This window comes from Macrobrachium rosenbergii, chromosome 14 (assembly GCF_040412425.1).
Source record: "Macrobrachium rosenbergii isolate ZJJX-2024 chromosome 14, ASM4041242v1, whole genome shotgun sequence".
NCBI classification, from domain to species: domain Eukaryota; kingdom Metazoa; phylum Arthropoda; class Malacostraca; order Decapoda; family Palaemonidae; genus Macrobrachium; species Macrobrachium rosenbergii.
In genome coordinates this window covers 54,099,771-54,127,723 of record NC_089754.1, presented here as the reverse complement: position 1 = coordinate 54,127,723, position 27,953 = coordinate 54,099,771, and the positions used below count along the sequence as shown (strand labels likewise).

Here is a 27,953-nt window from a genome sequence, read left to right as displayed (position 1 = left end):
TGTATACAGGACGGAGCAGCGCACTTCATTCATACGTCCCAGTGAAAAACGCTGTGAATATTATCATTCACGCTGCCAAGTTACGATAAAAATAAGCAGCGATGTGAGCATTCCTTTCCATCCAGCTTCGGTAAAAAATAATTAGGGAACGCTTTGTGATCTTGCGCATTTCCATTGTCTAATAGTCTCCTGCTGATTATTATAAGGCGGGTATACCATATATACTGCAAAAGAAAATTGAAAATACAGAACAATTTTTTTAACCCCTAACAATTGTGGTTGCGTACATGGTTCTTTACGCAAATATGCAAACACGATCATATATATATATATATATATATATATATATATATATATATATATATATATATATATATATATATATATGTGTATGTGTGTGTGTATGTACATATATACATACATACATACATACACACACATATATATATTTATACGCATTAACGGGCGCGTTGCCGCCATAGTAGCATGTGTGCAGGCAAGCATTTAATAACAATTATTAACAATAATTATTATCACATCAGTCCACGAACACAAACAACTTGTAAAAAGGCAGCATCACAATGAACACTCTTGCTTAAAACAACAAAGGAATGCTTCGACCCACTAAGAGCGCGCGAGCGCGCTACAAGCAACCACGCATTACTCCGACGCGACGTCTACTTTAATTTCCCCTCGACTCGCCTGGCTAAAATTAAATCCAAACTCATCCTTTTGCCGCAGGCGTCGCCGACATAACCACCGCACCACCGCAGAATATCCAAGAGTCCTTAGGTAGCCCAGGCCAGACCAAAACCAAAACACGAAAGGGATGGCAAGTTATGTCTATGGAAAAACCGAAGAAGGAAGGAATTCCAAAATGGTCTTCCCCTGTGCACACCATAGCTACCAAAGCCGGCGGGACGAGGAACCGGGAGTTCTTAGGTAGCCCAGGCCCGCCCAAAATACGAAAGGGATGGGAAGTTATATTTATGAACTGAACTGAATATAGAATTTAGGCCACAGGCCAAGCATTGGGACTTATGAGGTCATTCAGCGCTGAGACGGAAACTGACAGTAAAAGGTTTGAAAGGTGTAACAGGAGGAAAACCTCAAAGCAGTTGCACTATGAATCAATTGTTAGGAGAGGGTTACGGAAAGTAGATGGAAGAAAAAGAATATGAAAGGAGGCACAGTAAAAGGAACGAAAGGGGTTGCAGCCAGGGGCCCAAGGAAGGCACGCCGCAAAGAACCTACAGTGCGCCGCACGAGCTGCACAGACGGCACTACCCCCCCAAAAGGAAAAGTTATATTTATGGGAAAACGGAAGCAGGAAGGAATTCCAAAATGGCCTTCCCCTGTGCATACCACAACCACCAATCCATGACACAGTTTTGACAAAAGCAAACTCTCGTTAAGCAGTTTTTCTTCAACAAAAGGGGGATGGATTCCATTCTTCTTTCCGCGGTCGACGTGAAAACCAACAGACTAATTAGCGCGACGGCGGTGGCTATTTCCGACAAAGCTAAGCCGATATTCGCGGACGTAATCGGCCGAACGCCGCAAAATGAGTCCGGGCGCTGTATTTCAGCAATGCGCGTTGCAAGTAGGCCAGGATGCCCGGGGAACAATGTTAAGCATGGCTATTCCGGATGGCGGGAAATAGGTGAAGCAATCTCATTACGGGATACTACGATAAAATTAGCGAGAAAGAGAGAGAGAGAGAGAGAGAGAGAGAGAGAGAGAGAGAGAGAGAATAGGTGAAGCAATCTCATTACAGGATACTGTGATAAAATTAGGAAGAGAGAGAGAGAGAGAGAGAGAGAGAGAGAGAGAGAGAGAGAGAGAGAGAGAGAGAGAGAGAGAGAAAATAGGCTAAGCAATCTCATTACAGGATGCTACGAAAAAATTAGCGAGAGAGAGAGAGAGAGAGAGAGAGAATAGGCTAAGCAATCTCATTACAGGATGCTACGAAAAATTAGCAAGAGAGAGAGAGAGAGAGAGAGAGAGAGAGAGAGAGAGAGAGAGAGAGAGAGAGAGAGAATAGGTTAAGCAATCTCATTACAGGATACTATGATAAAATATAAAGAATAAAGAACAAAATAACGTAGAGAAATCTCTGAAGCAACAGAACAGAGAATCGCCACTGGCATCAACCAAGCCGCGGATTTACGATATCTGGAAAGGACCTCCGACCTTTCCCTCTGTTCCTCGCAGAAGGATTCTCGTTACCAGAATTACTAACTGGCAGGGAACCAACATTCGGTGAGAGAGAGAGAGAGAGAGAGAGAGAGAGAGAGAGAGAGAGAGAGAGAGAGAGAGAGAGAGACCTACTGGCGCCAGCACTGAGTATGGATGGCTGGACAGTAGAAGGTTCTCAGAGCCGAGATATGGTGTGGGGGAGGGGATAAGGGAAGGGGAATCTGCCACTGGAAGAGGGGCGTAAGCGCCACAGGGCGTGGCAGAGCGACCATCACTGCTGTCACACCTTCTGGCCACCGTTCTATGGGACGACCGTACCGAAATGAGAGCCAGATAGATAGAGAGAGACAGAAAGTACAGCAAGGTTGGAAAGATTTAACAAACCAAATGGAAACTAACAATAATACAGAAGATAAGTTCGAGTGGGCTGCATCACGTTACGAAAACAATAAAAAAAAACTGACATGAATACTCAAGCGACTTGCATGCAAACGCGAAAACACGAATGACAATAATATTAAAGGGTAGAAGACGTTCAGATAACCGACTGAAAGACGCCGCACCGAGACACGTCTTTTACACGAACAAAAAATTACCCTTTTCATATACAGAACAAACAAAAACACACCTGTTACCACGCAAACACAACTCGCATCTTCACAACAAAAGACAGGCACAGAACAAAGACACTAACAAATACAGTTACAAGAATCAACAAGCGAAGATTGCAAACACGTTCTCTCCCCCTCCTTGCAACTCCATCGAGGCACTCATACGCATTGTAACGATCGGCTCGAACGCAAACCCCGGAGAAGGTCATGCTTTGCAGCACGCAAGTACAAATAAGGGGGTGCACTGCATGTAGAGAGAGAGAGAGAGAGAGAGAGAGAGAGAGAGAGAGAGAGAGAGAGAGAGAGAGAGAGAGAATAGCTCGTAATTTGAATCTGACAGTTTTCCCTGACATCCCTGATAAAGAAATTTGTTGAGTTTCAGAAGCCAGTCTTGAAATTCTTAACATCGTAAAAGTTCCCCTGCATGTAGAAAGAGAGAGAGAGAGAGAGAGAGAGAGAGAGAGAGAGAGAGAGAGAGAGAGAGAGAGAGAGAGAGAGAATAGCTCGTAACTTGAACCTGACAGATTTCCCTGACATCCCTGATAGAGAAATTTGTTGAATTTCAGAAGCCAGTCTTGAAATTCTTAACATCGTAAAAGTCCACACTGCATGGAGAGAGAGAGAGAGAGAGAGAGAGAGAGAGAGAGAGAGAGAGAGAGAGAGAGAGAGAGAGAGAGAGAATAGCTCGTAATTTAATCTGACAGTTTTCCCTGACATCCCTGATAAAGAAATTTGTTGAATATCAGAAGCCAGTCTTGAAATTCTTAAAATCGTAAAAGTCCACAACTCTCCTAACGTGATAAAAACAGCACCCACACTTTCCTCGCTTGAAGCAGCAAAAGCACTGCGTAAAAACAAATGAACAGCCCTGTAACGAAGGCAAAGTACTCGCACAGCTACAGCAAGTAGCAACAGCGAATCAATGGCCCATAAATTCTGCAGCTGGAAGCGCATTTAAAATCCTGAATCGCGCTGAATGGTGCTGAAAATGCCACCAACGAACAGGGAAGAATTCCATCTGCGCAGACCTTTTAAGCTATCAATGAAATACGCTGGAACGTGCCGAGTCGTCAGTCTTCTTACGCATTTCTTTGTTTTAACAAGCCAGAGTAACGTTAATATCAATTCAATCTTTATCTTGTTATTCAAATACGAGAACTATCCCGAATGCACAAATTACAGCCAAAATATAATCACAATCAAAAGCAATAAAAGAAGAAGAATGAAAAAATTAGATAATCAAATATCATCATGAACTAGAAGATTAGTACTCATAAGTACATGCCGGAGTTCTAACAAAAATACAGAAGTGATGATAAATCAGAATAAATGCACTGAGTTATTTGTATATTAAACATTACAAACATGCGCCTCAAATCACGAAACCAGAGGAGGAGAGTTAGAAAAACAAAATAAATGAGGAACGCTGATAAATATACAAAATCACATTTTGTAATGGATCAAAATAATATGTGTGTATGTATGTATGTATATATATAAATTTCTGACTCACATCAGGTTGGGAGCGGTCTTGTCTTGCGACTGAGAGCCCTGGGTTCGATCCTGATGTGAGTCAGAAATTTATTTCTGTTCCACACGTGATTGTGTGTTATTTATATATATATATATATATATATATATATATATATATATATATATATATATATATATATATATAAATATATATATATATATATATATATATATATATATATATATATATATATATTTATATATATATATATATATATTTGCTAAAACAGTAGTATGAAAATAACTAAATAAAACTTAAGTATCAGACAAGATTCATCCTTCAGTGTTCCCACAATAAGTGCAAAAAGAAGGCTTGGAAGAGGGAGAAATGCCGGTAAATGTCTAATAAAACTACAGACACCAAACATCAAACAAAACTTAAATGACAAAATGAAATACAAGTCTACTTGGATGCTCTCAGAGGTCACGCTTAGGCCCTGGCAGTAATTAACCTCTTGATCCTGTTTGCGCCAATTCATTTCCTCCTCTCACTCTGCTAGATTAGAAAAATCGAAAACACACCTACACCACCTACACGAGAGAGAGAGAGAGAGAGAGAGAGAGAGAGAGAGAGAGAGAGAGAGAGAGAGAGAGAGATTTACGCTAATTCATGTCACTGTCAAAATCAAAAAAACACCTCACTAACTACGAGAGAAAAGAGAGAGAGAGAGAGAGATTTACTCCAATTCATGTCTTCTCACTCGGCTAATTTAGGAAAATCGAAAACACGTAAAGTAATTACGACAGAGAGAGAGAGAGAGAGAGAGAGAGGATTTACGCCAATTCATGTCTTCTCACTCGGCTAATTTAGGAAAATCGAAAACACCTACACTAACTGAGAGAGAGAGAGAGAGAGAGAGAGAGAGAGAGAGAGAGAGAGAGAGAGAGAGAGAGAGAATTTATGTCCATGTCCTCTCAGAGAACTGAGAGAGAGAGAGAGAGAGAGAGAGAGAGAGAGAGAGAGAGAGAGAGAGAGAAATGTTTTGGTATACCAGGATAAATAAATGCCATTTCAAGGGCAGCACAAATTCCCTACGAAGGAATTTGAAATAGAAAGACCTACTGAATGTTATTACGAAGTAGAGTCTTAAAAAGATCATATTCGTAAAATTTGGAAAGATTTCAAAAGGCATAACAAGTGGACCCCGACACTCGTTCGGGGTGAGGAGGGACCAAGAAAAAATTTAATAAAGATGAAGTACAGCACAATGAATGGAAATTTACAACCACTATAAAAAAAAAGGCGTTGCAAGATAACAGCCACAGGAAAATGTGGAACTTCATAATAATGATAGTTTTTATTGCCATCTTCACCTTTAATAGTATTATCATAATCATTCTTTAATTACTAAAATATACATATTATCGTTATCAACATTCTCATTGCTATAACAATAACAACATGTATAAACCATTATAAAAGCAAAAGTCCATTATAACCCATTACAACAAGCAACTGGTTTATATAACCCATTACAGAAAGCAACTGCATATATAACCCATTACAAAAAAGCAAAGGTTTATATAACCCATCACAGAAAGCAACAGTTTATATAACCATTATAAAAAGCAACAGTACAGATTATAACCCATTACAAAAAGCAACAGTACATATTATAACCCATTACAAAAAAGCAACAGTACTGTACATCCATTACAAAAAGCAATGTGTCTCCCTTCTCTTATTTTTTCTCTACGTACATACAACTCATCATCATATCCGCTAGGTTATCAAATTACAACGACCGGCAATTACCACTGAAAGCTACCCTCCATTACCACAAAGAGAACGGAACAAGCTAAGAGATTCTGGCACGGCTCCAGTGGACAGAGACATAGTCATGGAAATTGTCCTCCTCCTCCTCCTCCTCCTCTGAGATAATGGACTTGCCACAAAGGCAATGTTCTCGCATATCTCCGGAAGAGAAAGGGAATTCAATCCGACTTTCCACAAATCTGGAGGTGCCTGAAAGTGAGACAAGAGTTCGCGTGCGTGACAGGACAGATCAGAGAGTTCTGGGACGGTTTGGTCATGTGGAGAGAATGGAGGATGATGTGTTGGTAATAATCATCACCATATGATTCGGAAGTGTAAGAAAGTGGAGAGGAAAACGCAGACAGTGCTGGATAAATGGAAAGGGGCACTGGAAAGATGGCGTACACTTGGGAAGAGCGAGTTTGTAGGCATTTTGTAGGGAATTCAATGCACTGTTGATGAGCCTTCTCCATAGGTGTGCACAACGACTTATACTGTGGGTGTTAATGGCCTAACGAGTAAAAAAAAATTACTTTAAAATTGAGCAAAAACAAGTTGAAACTTAATTGATAATAAAAGGTTGAGCAACAATCAGCTACCAAATTTCACAAGAAAATATGTCGGACCTAAAACTCATTAAGCAAATGGAAGAGTGCTTCCTGTGATAGCAATCACGAGGTTAAGTTCTTTGAGATTATAAAAAAAAATGAAGACACAAAAAAAACATGTCAGTTCAGGAACCACGTGATGACACTGAAAGTTAAAAACATCAATTTTGACGAACATCAACCCATTCATTTGGGAGGCCTGTAATCACGAACCAATTATCACGATAACCAAACCAAAAAGCAAAGTCCAAACGCCAAAAGACAAACACCAATGACAAAGGCAAACCATCAAAGACGCTTAAACAAGGGGCGATTAACCCAACACCGGAAACACCACTTCATTGGCGAAGGAGACGGAGAGAAACATCATCCATAAATGCAACATCGCGAGAGAAACATCCGCAACGGCAACAGCAGCAAACACTGGGTCTGTTCCAACGTCGATTAGGAGGAACCCACATCTGGGCCATTCGAGAGACAAAAAGTTATTAGGAAACTTCCGCAAACTTAGTTCATATCCTTTGTTTCTCTCTCGGAAACTGCCGAGGAAAATCGTTCCCTCTCCGAGGCAGAAAGTTTAATAAAACGACACAGATTAACACCAGGATGATATTATCACACACTCTCACTCTCTCTCTCTCTCACACACACACACACACACACAACCACATTTTCAGTGACCTCAATATCGGTCACTGTTCTTTCCCAATTTGGGACCTTATATCCAAGTCCATCAGTACTTTCAATAACTAGAATAATAATTATAATAAAGTCCAGATCCACAAAGCAGAAGTGTGCATATATATATTATTAAAAAACTGAGTTACTAAATAACTTAACGTTCCCTCTTTCCAACCCTTGATCACATTCCCTACCTTATCTTGATAATGTTTGCTTGACCGGCCGAAAATCTTCTCACCTACATGCTAGACTATCGTTTTAATTTTATGTTACTCTTTTGCAACTTCTTAACATTGATTCACACCTCCGATATTAACAGAACCGAAGGAAGGCGCCAACAGCCGAGCTTAGGAGGTGACACAACGACTGCGGTTCAAGGCCACCATACGACTAGATTAGCAGGGAAGTGATGATGATGATGATGATGATGATGATGATGACGGTGGTGGTGAAGATGCTAGGACCAGGAGGTGAAGAGAGAAGAGAGGGAGGAAGTGGAGGAGGGTAAACACGGAGTTAAAGAAGCTGACTAAAGAACGGGCTGAAACAAGGCAGATTAAAATGATGATGGCAAAACACACTCGTGTTGAGTTCTCTTGAAGGGTGTAAACCCAACTACGACGTCCCGAACTAAACTGGTTATTTTAAGCTCTGGATAAAAGTGTTACTGGATTTCTAAAGAAAGGAGAGCAGAGTAAAATAGACAGACAAAAAAAAAAAAAAAAAAAAAAAAAAAAGATGGTGAATTGGTACAGTCTTCCGGTTTTTCTAGTAGGTCTGCAGAGGTGGGCTGGGAGCAATCCACAGGCCTCGCAAATGTAAGCCGGGCGCTTGTCCAATAACCTTCGTCGCCCAACTCGTTGCACTTTCAATAATATATATATATATATATATATATATATATATATATATATATATATATATATATATATATATATATATATATATATATATATATATATATATATATATATATATATATATATATATATAAAGGAAACGAGAGAATGCGTGCAAAATAGGGATGCATGTGAAACGTATGTTATGAGAGTTTTACAGCACAGGGGGTTCATCCACGATTCAGCGATTGAAGTATGAATTTGGCAGTGATCGTTGTGTTTTATTTTTTTATTCTTGAGCCAACCACAGTAAAAGGAAATGGCTTAATGTTACTATCTATCTATCTATCTATCAAGATATGTATGGTCTGTTACAGAGAGAGAGAGAGAGAGAGAGAGAGAGAGAGAGAGAAGGAGAGAGAGAAGGATTTCATAAACAAACCATACATATCCTCAAACAGGCTTCATATATATATCACACATTACCACAGATGAAAATGTGTGATAAATGAATCACGTACAAAAGTGATAATAATCATATACATATATAGATAGATAGATTGACAGATAGATAGATAGATAGATAAATAGATAGATAGTGTAAAAGAGAAAGAGACAGAGAAAGCAAGAGGCATTTCCATAAACGGACTATACATATCCTCACCCAGGCTTCAAGGACAACTCCGGAACACTTGAAATAACACAGCAAGGAGGGAGGAAAGTGGGTCGAGGGGCTAAAAGCCAAGAAGAAGGAGAAGAAGAAGAAGAAAAAAAAAGAAAAAAGGCCGAAAGATAAGGTAAACGAGATATAAGAAGGGGGGAGGTTGGGGGGGGGAAGGAAAGGCACTTTCAAAGGGATATCCCCCACTTCTGGACTCTTCAAAGATATGGAGAGATAAAAGAACTTAATAAAAAGGGGAATAGGCAGGAAACAATTATCCGGAAGGGAAGGAGCAAACGAAAGTGAGAGTGAGAGAGAGAGAGAGAGAGAGATGAGAGATATCAGGACGTCAGATCAATACTCTCTCTCTCTCTCTCTCTCTCTCTCTCTTGTCACGTGCTTCTGTCGTCTTCCTTTTCACAATTATTCCTTTATACCCCCCCCCACCCCGCCACCCCCAACCCCAGGGACCCCACCAGAGCTCGTAATGTTCTCAGTCGGCCCCTCAGAGTTGTTCATCATCGCCCTGTGAATAAACAATGCAGATGTTGTCTTGCCTCCACGAGATGCATCTGAATGCCGAACATGAATTGATCAGCACACGTTAGTGAATGAATCATTAGAGGCACGCGTCATTTATGCTTTACATTAAACATGCATCGGTTGTAAAGTGGCTAACTAACAGACAAAGTAATGTTCTAAATATCATTTATTTTCCGTTTACATATTCCTAAGAAGGGTATGTACGTTTCTCTGACCGGTGATAATCTCCCATGTACAGGGCTTTACTAAAAGCACTCAGTTCTTTAATTGCGCAAACTATGGACTCTGTATGTCTTTAATTAAAATCAAAAGCAACATGAGCATTGTTGATAAAATCCCCACTGATGCAAAGTATACATATATGTATAAAATATACGTATTTACACTCACATCAGTGTGCATTCTTCACTATTGTAGTGACTCACGACATTATGAAATTTCATAAAAACTAACATTCATTTACTGGTGACGCAGAAGATAAAATTTCCCTTTAAGGGGGTAGCTCAATTTCCAGATCTCAGAAGGTCTTTTGTGGTGAGACCTGTCCCCTACCATATTCCACCAAGGCTACGACCCACCACAGTCGGCTTCCTATCAAGGACCCAATTTACGTCTCTGGCGAACAAGGATTTTTCTTTTTCCTGAACCCATCAACATTTTTCTGGTTCAAAGACAAACTTCTTAAATAAAAAGCACCAAGAATGAATGCATAACCTTCTACCTGTAGGCCTAACTTCGTCGGCGGACGTGTAAGGATGAATATTAATGACCAGATTTACTCTGTCGATTGAATTAAGTCGGCCAGACATTAATTTCCATTGAATAGGGTCTCATCTTGCAAACCGAACCGACTAGCCAAACATTTACAGACTATGCCTACTTGTACACTGTTTTCCAAAACTACTATTAATCAAAATTTTTACTGATAATCTTAAATCACATTTCAGAGGCAACGTCCGTCTCTCTCTCTCTCTCTCTCTAGAAATATATCACAAGTACATAGATTCATATGGAAAATATCAAAATCCCTCCCTTTCTGCGTATATTTATACCGTAATCGATATTTAAAACCACACAAATTCCTGTGAAGGAAAGAAATTCTCTCTCTCTCTCTCTCTCTCTCTCTCTCTCTCTCTCTCTCTCTCTCTCTCTCTAGAAATATATCGCAAGTAAATCGTTTCATATGAAAAATATTAAAATCTCTCCCTTTCTGCGTGTATTTATGTCGTAATCAATATTTAAAACCACACAAATTCCTGTAAAATATATCGCAAGTAAATCGTTTCATATGAAAAATATTAAAATCTCTCCCTTTCTCTCTACATTTAAAACTCAAAAATTCTGTAAAGGAAAGAAATTCATTCTCTCTCTCTCTCTCTCTCTCTCTCTCTCTCTCTCTCAGCAACACTTAAGCGAGTGTTTGTGTTCAACATATACATTCATTTCAAAGCCGACTGGATCCTTCAGAAGCAATCCTTTGAGTCCCTGCTGCTACACCCATTCCCCTCCCCAAAACGAAGGAGGTGGGCACCGCGGCCCTCAACTCCTGTTAATACGGCTGCAAGTCCATTCGGCTGCATTTGCGTTCAATTGCAGCGAGTAATTAAATCTTCTGGGAGGAGGATACAAGATGAATTATTCAGTATATAGCTTCATTATCAAAATCTGTGTAACTTTTAAAACAATTTTTAAGTCCAGGAAGGATTATTTGAAAACATTCAGCCACACATTATGTATATATATACAAGTGTATATATACTGTATGTATATATGTGTGTGTGTGTAAAATATATTATACACACACATATATATATATATATATATATATATATATATGTGTGTGTGTGTATATGTGTATATATATATATATATAATATATGTATATATATTATGTGTGTGTATATGTACAATATATTATATGTATATGTATATATATATATATATAAACTATATATGTATATATAAATATGTATATATGTATATATATATATATATATATATATATATATATATATATATATATATATATATATATATATATATATATATACATAAAATGTGTATGCGTCTATGTATTCAAAAGGCAATATAACCCAGAGAGAGAGAGAGAGAGAGAGAGAGAGAGAGAGAGAGAGAGAGAGAGAGAGAGAGATCTCACAACACCACCCTTCGTACTGTACAAGTCGATTTCAGTATCTGATAAATCATCGACAACCACGACGGGATCTCGGAAGAAAATCGACTTTGCCAACAATCATCGACATTAGTTTGATCTCGATCAAAAGATTATATACGTGGCCTAGATCCGTCGCCTACCTGCTTCAGGAGTAAATAACCCCATCTCCTCTTCGGGAAAATGGACACAGGATACTGTATAATACAAGTAAAAAAACGCGCCGAAGCTTCTTCGGCGCAATCGAGTTTTCTGTACAGCCGCTACAGTTTATAATCAAGGCCACCGAAAATAGATCTTTCTTTCGGTGATCTCGGTATAATGCTGTATGAGCAGCGACCGATAAATCTTTAACCACGGCCCGGTGGTGGCCTGCCCTATATCGTTGCCAGAAGCACGATTATGGCTAACTTTAATTTCAAATAAAATAAAAACTACTGATGATACAGGGCTGCAATTTGATATACTTGATGATTGATGGGTGGATGATCAACATACCAATTTGCAGCCCTCTAGCCTCAGTAGTTTTTAAGATCTGAGGGCGGACAGAAAAAAGTGCGGCACAAAACTTTTCTTTTCAGAAAACTGAAAAAAAAAAAAATCTATCGGTCTACCGTGAAAACTTTCAAAACATTGATATCTCCATTACAAACACAGATACTTCAACAAATCACAAAACTATTGGGTGAGGAGAGCAGCATGATTTAAAATAAATACGTGCATATGCCTCGCATCTCCAATGCACTGAAGTTTAAGTATAACATACATCAAATATGGATACTGCAAAAACGCCACGTTAATGAAATCCGCAACCCGGATGAAAGCGAAGGGTTGATTGTAACACCTTGTAACAGAACAAGCGTTGCAGGAACTAGCAATAAACATTATACAGTCGTAATAAATCCTGAAATCCAATACCTTCCGTACGTGATCAAGTCACTGACCCGTAAAACATACACCATGATGTCAATATTATAACTATTCACTTTCGTTAATCCAGATTATTCAGGCAGGGGATTAACCCAGTCTCAGTCCAATAACATCAGACTGAGGATTTGCGTACTCAAGTGGAGGAGCAATATTCGTGGAACGTGGCCAGGAATTCTCAAAATTTAGGGGTTTCATAAAACGTTGCTGAAGAGTCGTCTTGCCAATATGATCCGAATTCCACGAGGCCCATAGCTATCCAAACCTGCAGCTGATTGAGAGAGAGGTTCTGCCGAGTCTTCTACATGCAAGGAATTATGAAGGCTAATGACAACAATGTTATTATGTATATGTATGTATGTATGTATGTATGTATATATATATATATATATATATATATATATATATATATATATATATATATATATATATATATATATATATATATATATAATGTGTGTGTGTGTGCGTGTGTGTGTGTAGGTTGAAAATATTATTTTATTGCATTCCATACACACGTTTATCTAATGCATGATAATATTGTATGTGTATATATATATATAAATATTCAATCATACAAACGTTTTATTGCATTATTTTCATATATATGTTACCGAAGGGATTTTTCCTTCGGTAATCTAATGCATATTATAATATATTATGTGTTTGTATATTGTATATGAATCATATGATGTATATATATATATATATATATATATATATATATATATATATATATATATATAAATATATATATATATACTGTATTTGTATCAACAATATTATTATGCTTTTGAGAAACCAGAGTATGGAATGCAACAAAATCATATTTTCAACTCAAAAACTAACAAATGATTTAACTGGTACGGGTAAACTTCCATATAGGCTATGTAATGAAATCTCAAGACATATAAAGAAAATTAAGTACCTGGTTTAGATAAACCTACATATGATATTCAATAAAACCAATGTTGGGAAGAACAGACCACCAAAAAAATAAATTATTAACCACACATCTTTTTCCTTGAAAAATATTAGCCTCAGGCAATCCTCTAACCAGGCTACGGGCCACCACAGTGGACTACCTACCTCCTATATAATTTAATGCTTGGATTATCAATCACAATAAATTTCTTTCTTTTTACAAGACGGGCCAAGGACGTTTTCGTCACTAAGAGGTGTTCATCACGCACTGGTAAAAAGAAAATACAATATCTCAAGCTTTGAACGCTTATGCCTGGGCTCTCGTCATCTACAAGATTCCAGTGACTTAATGAGAGAGAGAGAGAGAGAGAGAGAGAGAGAGAGAGAGAGAGAGAGAGAGAGAGAGAGAGAGAGAAGTCAATCTGTATTAAAAAAGAAAATTCTGCTCGACATTTCATTCCATCAACCTGGCGTCCAGCGTTGACGTTTGCAGCAAATGGCTCCAGCAGAAATGTTTAGCGCTACAAATGGGAAATTCTCTTTAAAAATACAACGTCTCCTTATCCTTCCCTTGTGCTCCAATCATTAATTCACCGGCATTTCTCCACCAACCGATTATTCTTTCTTTCCTCCTCCATTCCTCTACTTCCATTCGCGTCATTTAAAGTTCTTCGTTCCAGTTATTCAACCTTTTCTGTTCATACAAACCTCGTCACCCGCATACCTCTTCGGCTCTCCGTTCCTCCAACAAAACCTCCTTCCTCCACCTCGATTTCCTCCTCCTCCTCCTCCTCCTCCTCCTCTTTCCCCCGATTCCCTCAACCTCCAAAACCTCCCATCCAACTAAAGCAATCCTGGATCTCCTCTTCCACCCACCTCTTTCTCCTCCTCCCCCTCCTCCTCCTCCTCCTCCAGGTCTGTTCCCCAGACCCATACATACATTCCCACCTTTCACCTTTAAAACGCTGACCCACCCACCCACCCAACACTCCCCCCAACCCCCACCCCCCTCTCTCACCACACGAACACACGCACGCATTTCCTCTTCATACATACATACATTCTCTCCCTCTCTCTTCCTCGCCGTATTTTCTCTCTATTTGCTTTGGCATTGGCGCACTGGTAGTTAAGGGAAAGAGAGAATTAGCTTTGGCTAATAGGGGCGGGGTTGTTGAGAGAGAGAGAGAGAGAGAGAGAGAGAGAGAGAGAGAGAGAGAGAGAGAGAGAGAGAGAGGGTGAGGGAGGGGGGGTTCTTCTAGTGGGCAAAGACCTTAATCATGAATGAATGTGGAGGAGGACAGAAGCAGAGAAGCCTAAAAAGAGTAAGTAGGTCCTCCAGGCGAACAGGAGGCCCCACACACACACACACACACATACAACTCCGAGAGTGAAAATGTATTCAGAATTACTCACATAGAATCCCTCCTACCTTCCTTCATTCTCTTTATTCACGACGAAGAGTCCCTAGTGTATTTCATACTCCTGCTTACCTTAATTTTACAAATCGTAATATCTAAAAACTAAAACGATCATTAATTGTCTCTATTTTTGTCGTGTATGATCATTGCCTATCTCAAGATTCCCGAAATATTTCCCTTAAAGATCTCATCTTTCACAAATGCCGTCAACAAGAGACTGCTCGAATTTCTTGAGAGAAGTTTCAATATAACATTTTTAATTTCATTTTTTTTTATGGGGGCTGGGGAGCAAAGCGGCAAAACCTACACTGAATATCATTCCCCCAGTTTATTCACTTGTACTTTCCAGACGTCAACCCTTTTTAAGTATAAAAATAGTTTGTTTAAATTTAATTTTTTTTTTGGGGGGCTGGGGGGCAAAGCGGCAAAACCTACACTAAATATCATTCCCTTCCCACCGTGAGACTCCCACGATTGCATCAACTCCCATACCAGTTATTCACTTGTACTTTCCAGTCTTCAACCCCTTTTTAAGTATAAAAATAGTTTTTTTAAATTTAATTTTTTTGGGGGGGAGGGGGGCTGGGGGGCAAAGCGTCATAACCTACACTGAATATCATTCCCTTTCTTCCCACCCTCAGACCCCCACGATTGCATCAACTCTCATGCCAGTTATTCACTTGTACTTTCCAGACTTCAATTGCTTTTAAATTGTGGGGGCATGCCAGTTATTGAGACACTTGTACTTTCCAGACTTCAGCTCCTTTTAAGTATAATAACAACTGAAAAACATTCTCTTCCTTTGAATGTTTGTCTTAATGATACACTCGGCCACCGCGTGTGTGAGAGACCTGGGGCACTTCAGGGCCATTCCAGACACCTCATTAAACAAAGCCCTGAATCTCGTTAACCGCGTCATTTGTCAAGCTTCTTAGAGCGTAATCAGCTTCTTTTTTTTTTTTCCTCTTGGTATTCTCGGCATAAGTACCTCGTTACGATACGCTGCCGCTTGCATCAGACAAAAAAGGCTTGCTGCAAGGTTGGTAACTCTAGTTCTATTTTAATGTATTTATTTACTTATTTATTTATATATATATATTTCTTTAGACAAGAGTAGCAGCCTTGATTTAATAACTGTCTGTGGCTTCAGGGACGATCTTCTGAACAGACAAGACAGCTATTACATATCTCTGAACCTTGTGATATAATTTTCCCTTTCTGCATCTGAAGAATTACTCTCCAAAGAGAGCAATATTGCAAAGAAGGACATAATGTGCTCAAAATTGAATTAGAGATTTGACAGACGGAGCACTTTCTCAGTATCATGACTTGACTATTTTCAACCAGTTTAACTGAACACCAACTGAAGATTTAAATCACGAATGATACCCATTTTCCCTATTCTTGCATATCTAAGTTAAGTATACCTTAGTTTTACCAGACCACTGAGCTGATTAACAGCTCTCCTAGGGCTGGCCCGAAGGATTAGACTTATTTTACGTGGCTAAGAACCAATTGGTTACCTAGCACCGGGACCTACAGCTTATTGTGGAATCCGAACCACATTATAGCGAGAAATGAATTTCTATCACCAGAAATAAATTCCTCTAATTCTTCATTAGCCGGCCGGAGACTCGAACTCGGGCCTAGCGAGTGCAAGCCGACAAGTCTACCGTCTAATCAGAAATGCTTCTCTATAGTGCAAAGGAAGAAAGAAATGGATTAATCTGAAGAATAACCTAGAAAGAGATCAACACTGCAAAGACGGACTCAAATTGCTCTAAATTCAGTTAGGGACGTGCCATACAAGGTACTTTCAGGAACATGACTGGCTGTTTTCAACCAGTTCACCTGAACACCAAGCGAAGACTTACATCACGAGTGATACCCTAAGCGAAGTGCAACTCCGACCTCCTAAGCCCCTTTTAATTTGTTTGAACAGGTTGATTATAGCTCCCTTTTTTTCCCCCTTCCCTTTCCGCTGGACAAACAACCTGCAGCAGTCCAAACTCAGATAAGGCTCATCTCTGCTTTCACTCAAAACATTATCTTATTTGTGTATTTGACCATGCGAACGTTTCATCTCTCATAACTCGCAACGTTTAAGGGTTCGTACGGACACCATCTTCATTTGGTTCTAGAAGGGAAAAAACTTACGTCAAATATACATAAACTGTAATCATTCTCTAATCATATAGTTCCTCGTTGGGAGAGTTGTGGGCTGGCACTCGCTAGGCCCGAGTTCGAGTCTCCGGCCGGCTAATGAATAATGAGAGGAATTTATTTCTGGTGATAGAAATTCATTTCTCGCTATAATGTGGTTCGGATTCCGCAATAAGCTGTAGATCCCGTTGCTAAGTAACCAACCGGTTCTTAGCCACGTACAATAAGTCTAATCCTTCGGGCCACCCCTAGGAGAGCTGTTAATCAGCTCAGTGGTCTGGTAAAACTAAGGTATATTTTTTTTTCTCTCTCTAATCATATACATTTTACGTTCCCTTCCACTACATCAAAGGTCCAGTATGTCTGGAAATTGAGCGAAAAAACTGACTAAAAAAAGACGGAGACAAGAAAAGTAATCTCTCACAAATTGAAAACAAAAACATGCGAGAGATTTTCGAAAACTACAAAGGACTCCTGACATAAAACGCAAAGGAGGAAAAGCAACGCCGGCAGAAATTAATCGGGTAACTCAACAAAGCTTTCAAAATCTGCCATTGTGGGGCGCTGGTGTTTTGGCATTCAACGATCCGCTGCAAAATTAGGCTGTCCATTGTTAAAAGCTTTTAGGCTTCAGGGAAATTTATTTGGCTGAAGACTTGCCGAGAAACAATACCAGAGCACAAAGGGAAGGTTGCAATTTGTAACAAACATTTTCTTGTTCAGAAAGACTGGAATGAATACTTTCTAATAGGCGAGCAATACAAACGACTGGAATGAATACTTTCTAATAGGAGAGCAATATAAACAGGCAAAAAATGCGCCCAGGTTTCTTCGGCGCAATCGAGTTTTCTGTACAGCGTATAATCAAGGCCACCGAAAATAGATCTATCTTTCGGTGGTCTCGGTATAATGCTGTATGAGCCGCGAACCACGGCCTGGTGGTGGCCTGGCCTATATCGTTGCCACATGGACGATTATGGCTAACTTTAACCTTATAAATAAAATAAAAACTACCGAGGCTATAGAGGGCTGTAATTTGATATGTTTGATGATTGGAGGGTGGTTGATCAACATACCAATTTGCAGCCCTCTAGCCTCAGTAGCTTTTAAGATCTGAGGGCGGACAGACAAAGTGCGAACGGACAGACAAAGCCATCTCAATAGTTTTCTTTTACAGAAAACTAAAAACAAATTGTCTGCCGGTAAACCACGACTCAAAAAAACAGTTGCGTTGCTTTTTGTCTGAGAGAGAGAGAGAGAGAGAGAGAGAGAGAGAGAGAGAGAGAGAGAGAGAGAGAGAGAGAGAGACTCTTCCCGCCAAAGCTTCTACATCAAATATTTACAGACGTAGAGAAGAAGGGGGAAGAGGCAAATAACACTAACGAATGGCACCGTAAGAAAACTACGGTCGAGTCCCCAATTTTCCAAATGAGAGAGACAGATGAAACGCTATGAAATGGCAGGTGAGGATGGGCGGTTTGGGAGGGGGGGAGGCACTGTTCCACACTGAGACCTTACCTCACAACAACAGCTGCGGAAAATCCCCTCCCTATTCTTTTGTCCTCAAAAGATGATGCTCTTTCTCGGCACCTTCAAGAAGAAGAAGAAGGAAGAGAGAGAGAGATAGAGATAGAGAGAGAGCTAATTACAGTCATGTATCTACTACCAGAACAGGCAGAGGGTAATGAGGCCAGCATCATTACATATGGCTTGTAATCTGATATTTCCTTTGCCATCCTCTGCTTTCAAACTCATTTCACCTGCCATCGCCTGAGAAGGATATCAGTCCATTTACACTTCTCTCGCAGTGACAGAGTTAATGAAACACCCATCTTTTAACCATAAAAAAATACAAGAAACCCGCAAATAGATACAGAAATTCTGGACAACATAATCAGAAATGCACCTCGTTAGCCTATATAATCTCTAGAGTTATGTGTTCAATTAACTCAGTTGAGTGCCCATTTATCATTCAATTTTTATAATTAAACTTTCATCATCAACCTGCATTTCACAATTCACAAATTGACCGTTTGAATTCCAATCATCACAATTCACAAACTGAGGGCCTGAATTCAAATCATCACAATTCACAAACTGACCGCTTGAATTCAAATCATCACAATTCACAAATTGAGCGCTTGAATTCAAATCACATTTCACAAATTGAGCGCCTGAATTCAAATCATCACAATTCACAAATTGAGCGCTTGAATTCAAATCATCACAATTCACAAATTGAGCGCTTCAATTCAAATCATCACAATTCACAAACTAAGGGTTTGAATTCAAATCATCACTTGAATTCAAATCACAATTCACAAATTGAGCCCTTGAATTCAAATCACAATTCACAAATTGGGCGCTTGAATTCAAATCACAATTCACAAATTGACCGCTTGAATTCAAATCATCACAATTTACAAATTGAGCGCTTGAATTCAAATCATCACAATTCACAAATTGAGCGCTTGAATCCAAACCATCACAATTCACAAACTGAGCGCTTGAATTCAAATCAGCACAATTCACAAACTGAGCGCTTGAATTCAAATCAAAACAATTCACAAACTGAGCGCTTGAATTCAAATCGAAACAAGACACAGAAACGCATCAGAGTTAACCAAATCGAGTTCTCCAGACTGCAGGCAAATCGGGAAGAGAGAGAGAGAGAGAGAGAGAGAGAGAGAGAGAGAGAGAGAGAGAGAGAGAGAGAGAGGAAATCGCAATTGCTCATCCCAAGAAAACCACATACAATAAACCCTTCACATACCCACCCCGCCCCACCTCCCTCCCCAAGGGGGAAAAAAAAAAACGCTCCCTCAACCACTCCCAATCTTCCCAGCCGAGACTCCAGTCATGCTTCCGGACACCTCCAGTTTTAGGTGTGACCACTAAAAGCTCCTCAGCTCTCCAGACGAACGAGCCAGCTGCCATATTTGAAAGACGGCTGCTGATGTGCATCGCCATTAGCGATGGTCATGCGTGTGAACGCGAGTGTGAATTATGTCAAGGGAGACGAGGAGAGGCTCAGTTGCGTCTACGGTTTGCCTCAACCGTCAGACTATTAATGTTAGACATTGGAGCTGAATGTGAAAAAGATGGGAACGCTGCAGGTCTTCTTATTTGTAATTATTTGTACGGTATGTGGATGAGCCGTGTGCAGAAGCTGACCGAAAATGAACCTTTTTTTTTTTTTTAAGGGGAGATTAAATTATCTGAGATGGTTTATAGGAATTTTGATAGGAGTTTTGTATGAGGAAAACTGGATAAAATTGTAAAAAAAAAATCGTGTATTCAACATTTTAATTGTTGAAATAATGTGAATATTGTATTTTTTTATTTTTAAAAAGTAAAATAAAAACTGTTTAGCTCTGGGTTCAGGTTCTCTTCCTCCATCATTTATGACAATATGTGCTTCTGTATGAAATGCTCTTTGTAATCAAGGTGTTTTTACGTATTAGTTTTGTCTAATTCTGACAATGGCCTTTGAGATTCAGTTGGCCCAGTTCTTGATCTTTCCATCATAATCTATTCTGGCTACATCTCAATACTTTATATCTATACCTGGCCTCGGAGTCATTCGGTTTCCAACAGCCACACTGGGATAGCAAACATTAAATATTTGTTTATGTTGTATGATTGGCACACTGGGATAGCAAACATTAAATATTTGTTTATGTTGTATGATTGGCACACTGGGATAGCAAACATTAAATATTTGTTTATGTTGTATGATTGGCGTACTACTTATCTACAAACTTTAAGTAAATATATAATATTACGAGTTACCTACACATCTTTAAAAGATGTTGGCATTTCTGGAAATTTTATTACTCTCAAATACTGAATCTGAAAAATTGCTTGTTGAATCTAATCTTTATATTATCTCAATGGTATGGAGTCAGGCCAATGACGGGACCTAATGCATCACAGCCTGTAAACACCAGCCCTCTAATCTGAATGACTTATGTTCATGGTTATTATTATTATTATTATTATTATTATTATTATTATTATTCAGCCCAAAACTATTTTGATATACTACCAAATCAAGCAAAAAAAAATTTTTTTTATAATTCAGTCTATCTCCACATACGATCTTTTCAATACCCAATAAGATTCTTGCCAGGCCAATTCTTGCATCAATTCCGAAGCCAGGAAAATACTCAGCGGTGGTCTTAAAGTCTCCTCTCCAGGGCCTGCGGGATATCAGTACCTCTCCTGCGGAATCTGCGAAGAGGTCCTTTCGTCTGTCATTCTTCCTTTTATAGAATGTGATTCTTCCCCTTTATTCCTTTTTCTGGTTTTCACTTTTTTCACAGTTTGCTATTTTGAAGAAGATTGCTTTATACGATGAATGTTTTAATTTTTTTTTTTTTTTTAATAGATGATCTTTTCTTTCTTTATACCCGAGTACCTTCTGTCACTTCCTTCTAATGAATGCCATATTCTTTGGAAGCTTGAATTTCAAGTCAATGGCGGCCGCCCCCTGGGCTTGTTCCATATGAAGAGGGTTCATCTTCTGAATAATAATAATAATAATAATAATAATAATAATAATAATAATAATAATAATAATAATAATAATTGTATGTAATGGTACTCGTAATGGGATATGAAACCTAGCTGATTAGATACTGAGATGAATTTGGATCCGGGCGCAAACATATATATATATATATATATATATGTATATGTATATTTTTTATTATATATAACAAATTCAGTATATCTTGTTATAAGCTAAAAATTGATATATATATATATATATATATACTGTTCACTGGAGGCCACCACCCACCTTTCAACGAACACAGGATTCAAACAATAATTGCCTTTTTCCATGGGCAAACAGTCAACTCACCAGCTATATTTCCCTGAAACTCGTTACAGAAATTCTGGAATAATCAAGGGAAACATAAACTAGGTCACATTTTGGAGCCCCTTCCACGAATGTAAAATTCCTTCCTGCTTAAATAGCTCTTTTTCGTTTTTGTCACTTCTGCTATCTATAGCCTATGTGTACAATGCACTTTACACCTTGACCTATACAACGACCATAGCTCTTCCAGAATTACGAGGAAACCGAAGTGTTCAGGGAACCGGCATCAATATTAAACATACATTATCCTCCAGCCAAAGCCTAGTCAGGTTGATTCACACTATAAGATCACGTCACCGACACATCACGTCACGTCAAAGTACGTGAGAATTTCTTACATGTAATCAAACGGACTTGTTCCCACCATCACGTCACGTCACCATCAAGCACACGGCATCATTCACCGTCACATCACGACACGTTTTCCTGGAAAGAATATTTTGACGTGACGTGACGTAACGTGACGGTGCTTATGCAAGTTTCTTGCAGCTAAAATCTTCGAGTCGCTGACGTTGGGCACGAACTGAACGGGACTGTGACGGATAGTGTGAATGCAAGGCCCGGCTGGTGGGTCAAGAAGTTAAGTATACCGGTGACGTGACGTGATGAGTCGGTGACGTGACGTGTCGGTGACGTGACGTGACGTGACGGTATGATGTGAATCAGCCTTTGACGAGTAACAGCAAACCAAGATAAAAGAACAACAAATTACTCTCCTCCTTACCTCTGCTCTGCACTCAGCCACACCACGTAGGCGGCACTGAAGCAGAATCGATAAACAATAAGGAAAAAGGATACGTATATGCGATGGTGGAGGTATCGGACCCTGAGGTTGTGGTTGATGGCGTCCTCGTTGATGTCCGAGAGGACGGTCATGTCCGGAACGCCGTCCTCCGCCCGGCTCCCTGCAAGAGAGGAAGAAGAAGAAAAAAAGAAGAAAGAAAGGATTTTGCGCTTGTGGTTATACTCATTTTTGGGCTAGAAGAAATAAAAACAAACATTTTGTATATATATATATATATATATATATATATATATATATATATATATATATATATATATATATATATATTCATTCAATTTGGGCTTATTAGTGACAAGCATATCTAAGCAACGAAGGCATTGTGATGATTAAAATTACATACATATTTGGTGAAGTGACCAGTATACAGTATATATATATATATATATATATATATATATATATATATATATATATATATATATATATATATATATATATATATTCATTCAATTGGTTTAGGCTTATTAGTGACAAGCATATCTAAGCAACGAAGGCATTGTGATGATTAAAATTACATACGTATTTGCAGTGACCAGTATACAGTATATATATATATATATATATATATTATATATATATATATATTATATATATATATATATATATATTCATTCAATTGGTTTAGGCTTATTAGTGACAAGCATATCTAAGCAATATATATTGTGATGATTAAAATTACATACGTATTTGGTGAAGTGACCAGTATATAGTATATAGTATATATATATATATATATATATATATATATATATATATATATATATATATATATATATATATATATATATATATATATATTATACATATTCATGTTGGTACTAAATCATGTGAAGAGTTGTAGAAAAAGCATAAACATCACCTCTCTCTCTCTCTCTCTCTCTCTCTCTCTCTCTCTCTCTCTCTCTCTCTCTCTCTCTCTCTCTCTCTCTCTCAAACAAACAAATTCAACTTCATCTCAGTAATGGTGACACTCCAGAGAAATACTTGAGGTCTGCAAAGCATCATCATACCTGATTATTGAGATGATGAACTGCTGATCGCAATGAGGTCCGACACCACAATAAACATACAAGACAACTCTCTCTCTCTCTCTCTCTGACGCTAGGACATTCTACCCTTCACCTCTAACATACAACACTAATGCATTTTAAAGCAAAACACGTTCAGTTAATGACATACAACACTAATGCATTTTGTCAAAACCCATTCAAACCTTAATAAAATACAAACTCTCTCTCTCTCTATGTCAAACATATTTACAAACCTTACAAAAATTCAAACTCAAATACTCTCTCTCTCTCTCTCTCTCTCTCTCTAGTACAAACACATTCACGAACACAAGAGAAATTCTGTCCAAATGCCTCCTCTCTCTCTCTCTCTCTCTCTCTCTCTCTCTCTCTCTCTCTCTCTCTCTCTCTCTCTCTCTCTCTCTCTCTCTCTCCAGTGCAAACATATTCATGAGCACAATAACAAAAATTCTGACCAAATACTTTCTCTCTCTCTCTCTCTCTCTCTCTCTCTCCAGTACAAACACGTTCCTGAATACAATAAATAAATTCTGACCAAATACTCTCTCTCTCTCTCTCTCAGTACAAACACATTCATGAACACAATAAAAAAAATTCTGACCAAATTCTCTCTCTCTCTCTCTCTCTCTCTCTCTCTCTCTCTCTCTCTCTCTCTCTCTCTCAGGACAAACACATTCACTAAAACAATAAGCAAAATTCTGACCAATTACTCTCTCTCTCTCTCTCTCTCTCTCTCTCTCTCTCTCTCTCTCTCTCTCTCTCTCTCTCTCTCTCTCCCGTCCCCTCGTAGCAGAAAAACGCATTTGACCTACGAACAAATAAGCTTCCGTCCGGAAATTTCTCCAAAAACGTCCAAGCAATGAGTAACAGCACAAAAGACATCCTGATCTGACAAAGTCAGAATAACGCCGCGTTCCACAGTATGAATGAAGGTCATTTCAGCCTCCTCCACTCGCCTTTATAATCTTCAAAACAAAGGACAGCTGACGCTGAGGACTCCCACAATGCACCAGAAAAAGTTGTGATACAACTTCATCGGGTAAGTTATCATTTTTTTTTTTTTACCATTGGGTATGGTCGTTATTTGATACGAGACTTTACGTAGATATAATCAAAGCAACGTTTTATATAAGAAATTAATATTGTTTATTTAAAAAAAAATTAAAAAAAGGGTTTCACAGTGCCATACCAAATACGTAAATGGGGTAAAACATTGATAAAAATTATTCAGATAAGACAGATAGATATTTTTTAAAAGACAATAAAAATCAAACATGACAAGTTATTCTTCAAAAGAGAAAAACTGTCATGGAAGAGACAAAAATAAGATTTTTCACTTAACTCACTCATACAACAAAACTATCTTATCAACATTTATAAAGTTATTCAAATAAGACTAGCATATTTTTTATAAGATAATAAAAACAAGGAAAAATTCGTAAATAGGATAAGTAGAGACAAAAATAAGAATTTTCACTTGACTCACTGATACAATAAAACTCTCTTGATCAACTGAAATTACTCTTCAGTACCAATTGCAAAGCAACAAATCATAATTGACACAGCACGAAAAACCAAACAAACAAATAACGCACGGACAAAGCGACACAGCCTTCGCCAAGTACTGTAACAGAAACTTCTTTGTTCGCTACGATGGATGGAGTTACTGGCTAAATAACTGTACGCCTTTGCGAAACCCATCAACTAATATGGTACACTATCATAGGACGTCTTCAAGAAATTATGTGTATATACATGTATATATATATATATATATATATATATATATATATATATATATGTGTGTGTGTATGTTGTGTATATATAAATACATATGTACATATAAAGTATATAAACATATGTATATATTATATTATATATAAATGCATACTCACACACACATATATATAATAACCGCAGACTTGAACTGGTCTTATATTTAATCTACATAGCCGAGAGGTTAATGTGTGTGTGTGTGTGTGTGTGTGTGTGTATATGTATATGTATATATATATATGTATATATATATATATATATATATATATATATATATATATATATATATATATATATATATATAATATATAATTATATATTTATATATTTATATACTGTAAGTGTGTGTGTGGGTGTGTGTTGCATATCTATGCATACATATGTACATATATATTATATAAACATATATACATCTCTATACATGCATACTCACACACATATATAACAACCGCAATGACCTGAACTGGTCTTATATTTAATCTATACATAGCCGAGAGGTTAAGAGTAACCTCACCCCATCTTCGCAAGCACGAGTTCGAATCCTACCACCAGTTACGAGTCTATCACTGGGTTCTGCCCGAGGCTCATAGTGACGGTGAGTGAGGAAATCGAGATGTGAAGTGGTTATTGTGGTAATTATGAATATATGATTAACAACTGAGACAGAGAGAAAATGAATGAAGTCAGCAATGCACTCTGTTGACCCCATGATAAGTTAGATCTCAAGAAAGACAATAATAAACACCAAAAACTTATGATAATCTGAGAAATAATAAACAAAAATTTAAATAAAAAAGACCACAAAATCATTTCTCCAGATCTTCGATTCACAAAGATGAAAATGTATTTCTAAACGTCTGGCTACAGCGGAAAGAATTACACATATCACAGAAGCCGTGAAACCGAAATAACGCTTTAAAATATGCAAACTATGAAATATGAAGCGAGAAAAATTTGGTCTTCCTGCCAAGTTAATTAATTAAAACCAATCATAAACGAAGGTAAACGATCCAGCTTAATTTAAGATTCGTGAATAATGGAAAAATATAGAATTTGTACAATATTATTAGTGTATTCCTATCAAGAGCTCATTAGAGAAACACAGAGGTGAAACTGCCTGAGTTTTGCAATGTTATTTCAGATTGGGTCTGTATAAAAAATATGCGACACTGCCTTTAAATCTATACGTGACTGCAAAAAATCACACTCGAATAAACCACGAGCCGACAGAGGCTACATATCGGAGGAGGAAGTTCAAAACAGCGACTCACTCCGCCTGACTGTTTCAATTTATCATCTTTAGAAGAATATCACCTGTTAGCGCATAATATTCTTATAAAAAAAACTTAATATTTTTATAAAAAAAACTTACTTCAACTAGAGCAACAAAGTTATATAAAAGGTTGGCTATGATTCTTCCAGCAGACGTCGTAGCACTGCCAGAAAAACCCTGTTGCCATTAATTCAAATAAATGCTACATAGGCTACACGCACTGTAATGAGCACCATCGATGCGAAACTATATAAAAAAAAAAATGACAGGAAACTCCCGTGATGTTACGAGCAGGCAAGAGCAGTGTCGAAAAAATAAATTCCCTGGGAGTCTGGTCTGAGCAGTATAGACATAACATATGGGCAATCAATCACTGTTACCTAATAAATACGACAACCTATATTTCAGTCATATATTGGAGTGGCATCGAGGCGCATCAGATGTTCCCCAAAATTTATATGGTATGTAAAATTAATCTGAGATTCTTGTTACAGAAATCATTCTTTCGAAGTTGGTAATTAATGATTCGGTATTCAGCACCCCACGACAAAGAAGGTGGTATTCTAAACTCGAAGAACCTAGATCACAAACTACACTAAAGGAGTATGCAATGCAAATAAATGACTGAATCCTTTGTAGTTACATAAGCTGGCGTCACGCAAAGGAGGGCCATACGCACCCCCCCCCCGAAAAAACATTCAATTATTAGAGAAATAATAGTGAGAGAGAATTTTAGGAATATATCCCTCCTTTCCAACCCAGCTACGACCCACGACAGCAATACTGGTCGTTCGGCTTCTGACATGAACGCGCTGCGTTGCGAGACTGGAGAGAGAGAGAGAGAGAGAGAGAGAGAGATTCAAATGTCATTCTTTTTCCCTTTAGAATCCTATTAGAGGGAGTGGCTCCACAGGGTGTTACCCTCCCGGTTCTCAGCAATTGGATTTCACAGGGGATAGTTTTGCAAGCTTCATGGCCTCTCTCTCTCTCTCTTTCTCTGACGGCGGCACGCACGCATCACAGACCATTCATATATATATATATATATATATATATATATATATATATATATATATATATATATATATATATATATATATATCACACATTGCCACAGGTGAAAAATAAGAAACAGGGTGTAGGTCCTTGC

The 27,953-nt window shown here is 38.1% G+C and overlaps 1 protein-coding gene across 2 annotated transcripts in view; it reads right to left on the bottom strand.

The window, feature by feature from the left end:
• Myo81F (Myosin 81F) overlaps positions 1 to 27,953 on the bottom strand; it is a 227,652-nt gene that overhangs the window by 155,904 nt on the left and 43,795 nt on the right. For both annotated transcript variants that reach the window (XM_067116921.1, XM_067116922.1), the window contains exon 2: positions 22,720 to 22,826. In XM_067116921.1, coding sequence (XP_066973022.1) covers positions 22,720 to 22,826 — 107 coding nt within the window. The remainder of the gene's footprint in view (positions 1 to 22,719; positions 22,827 to 27,953) is intronic.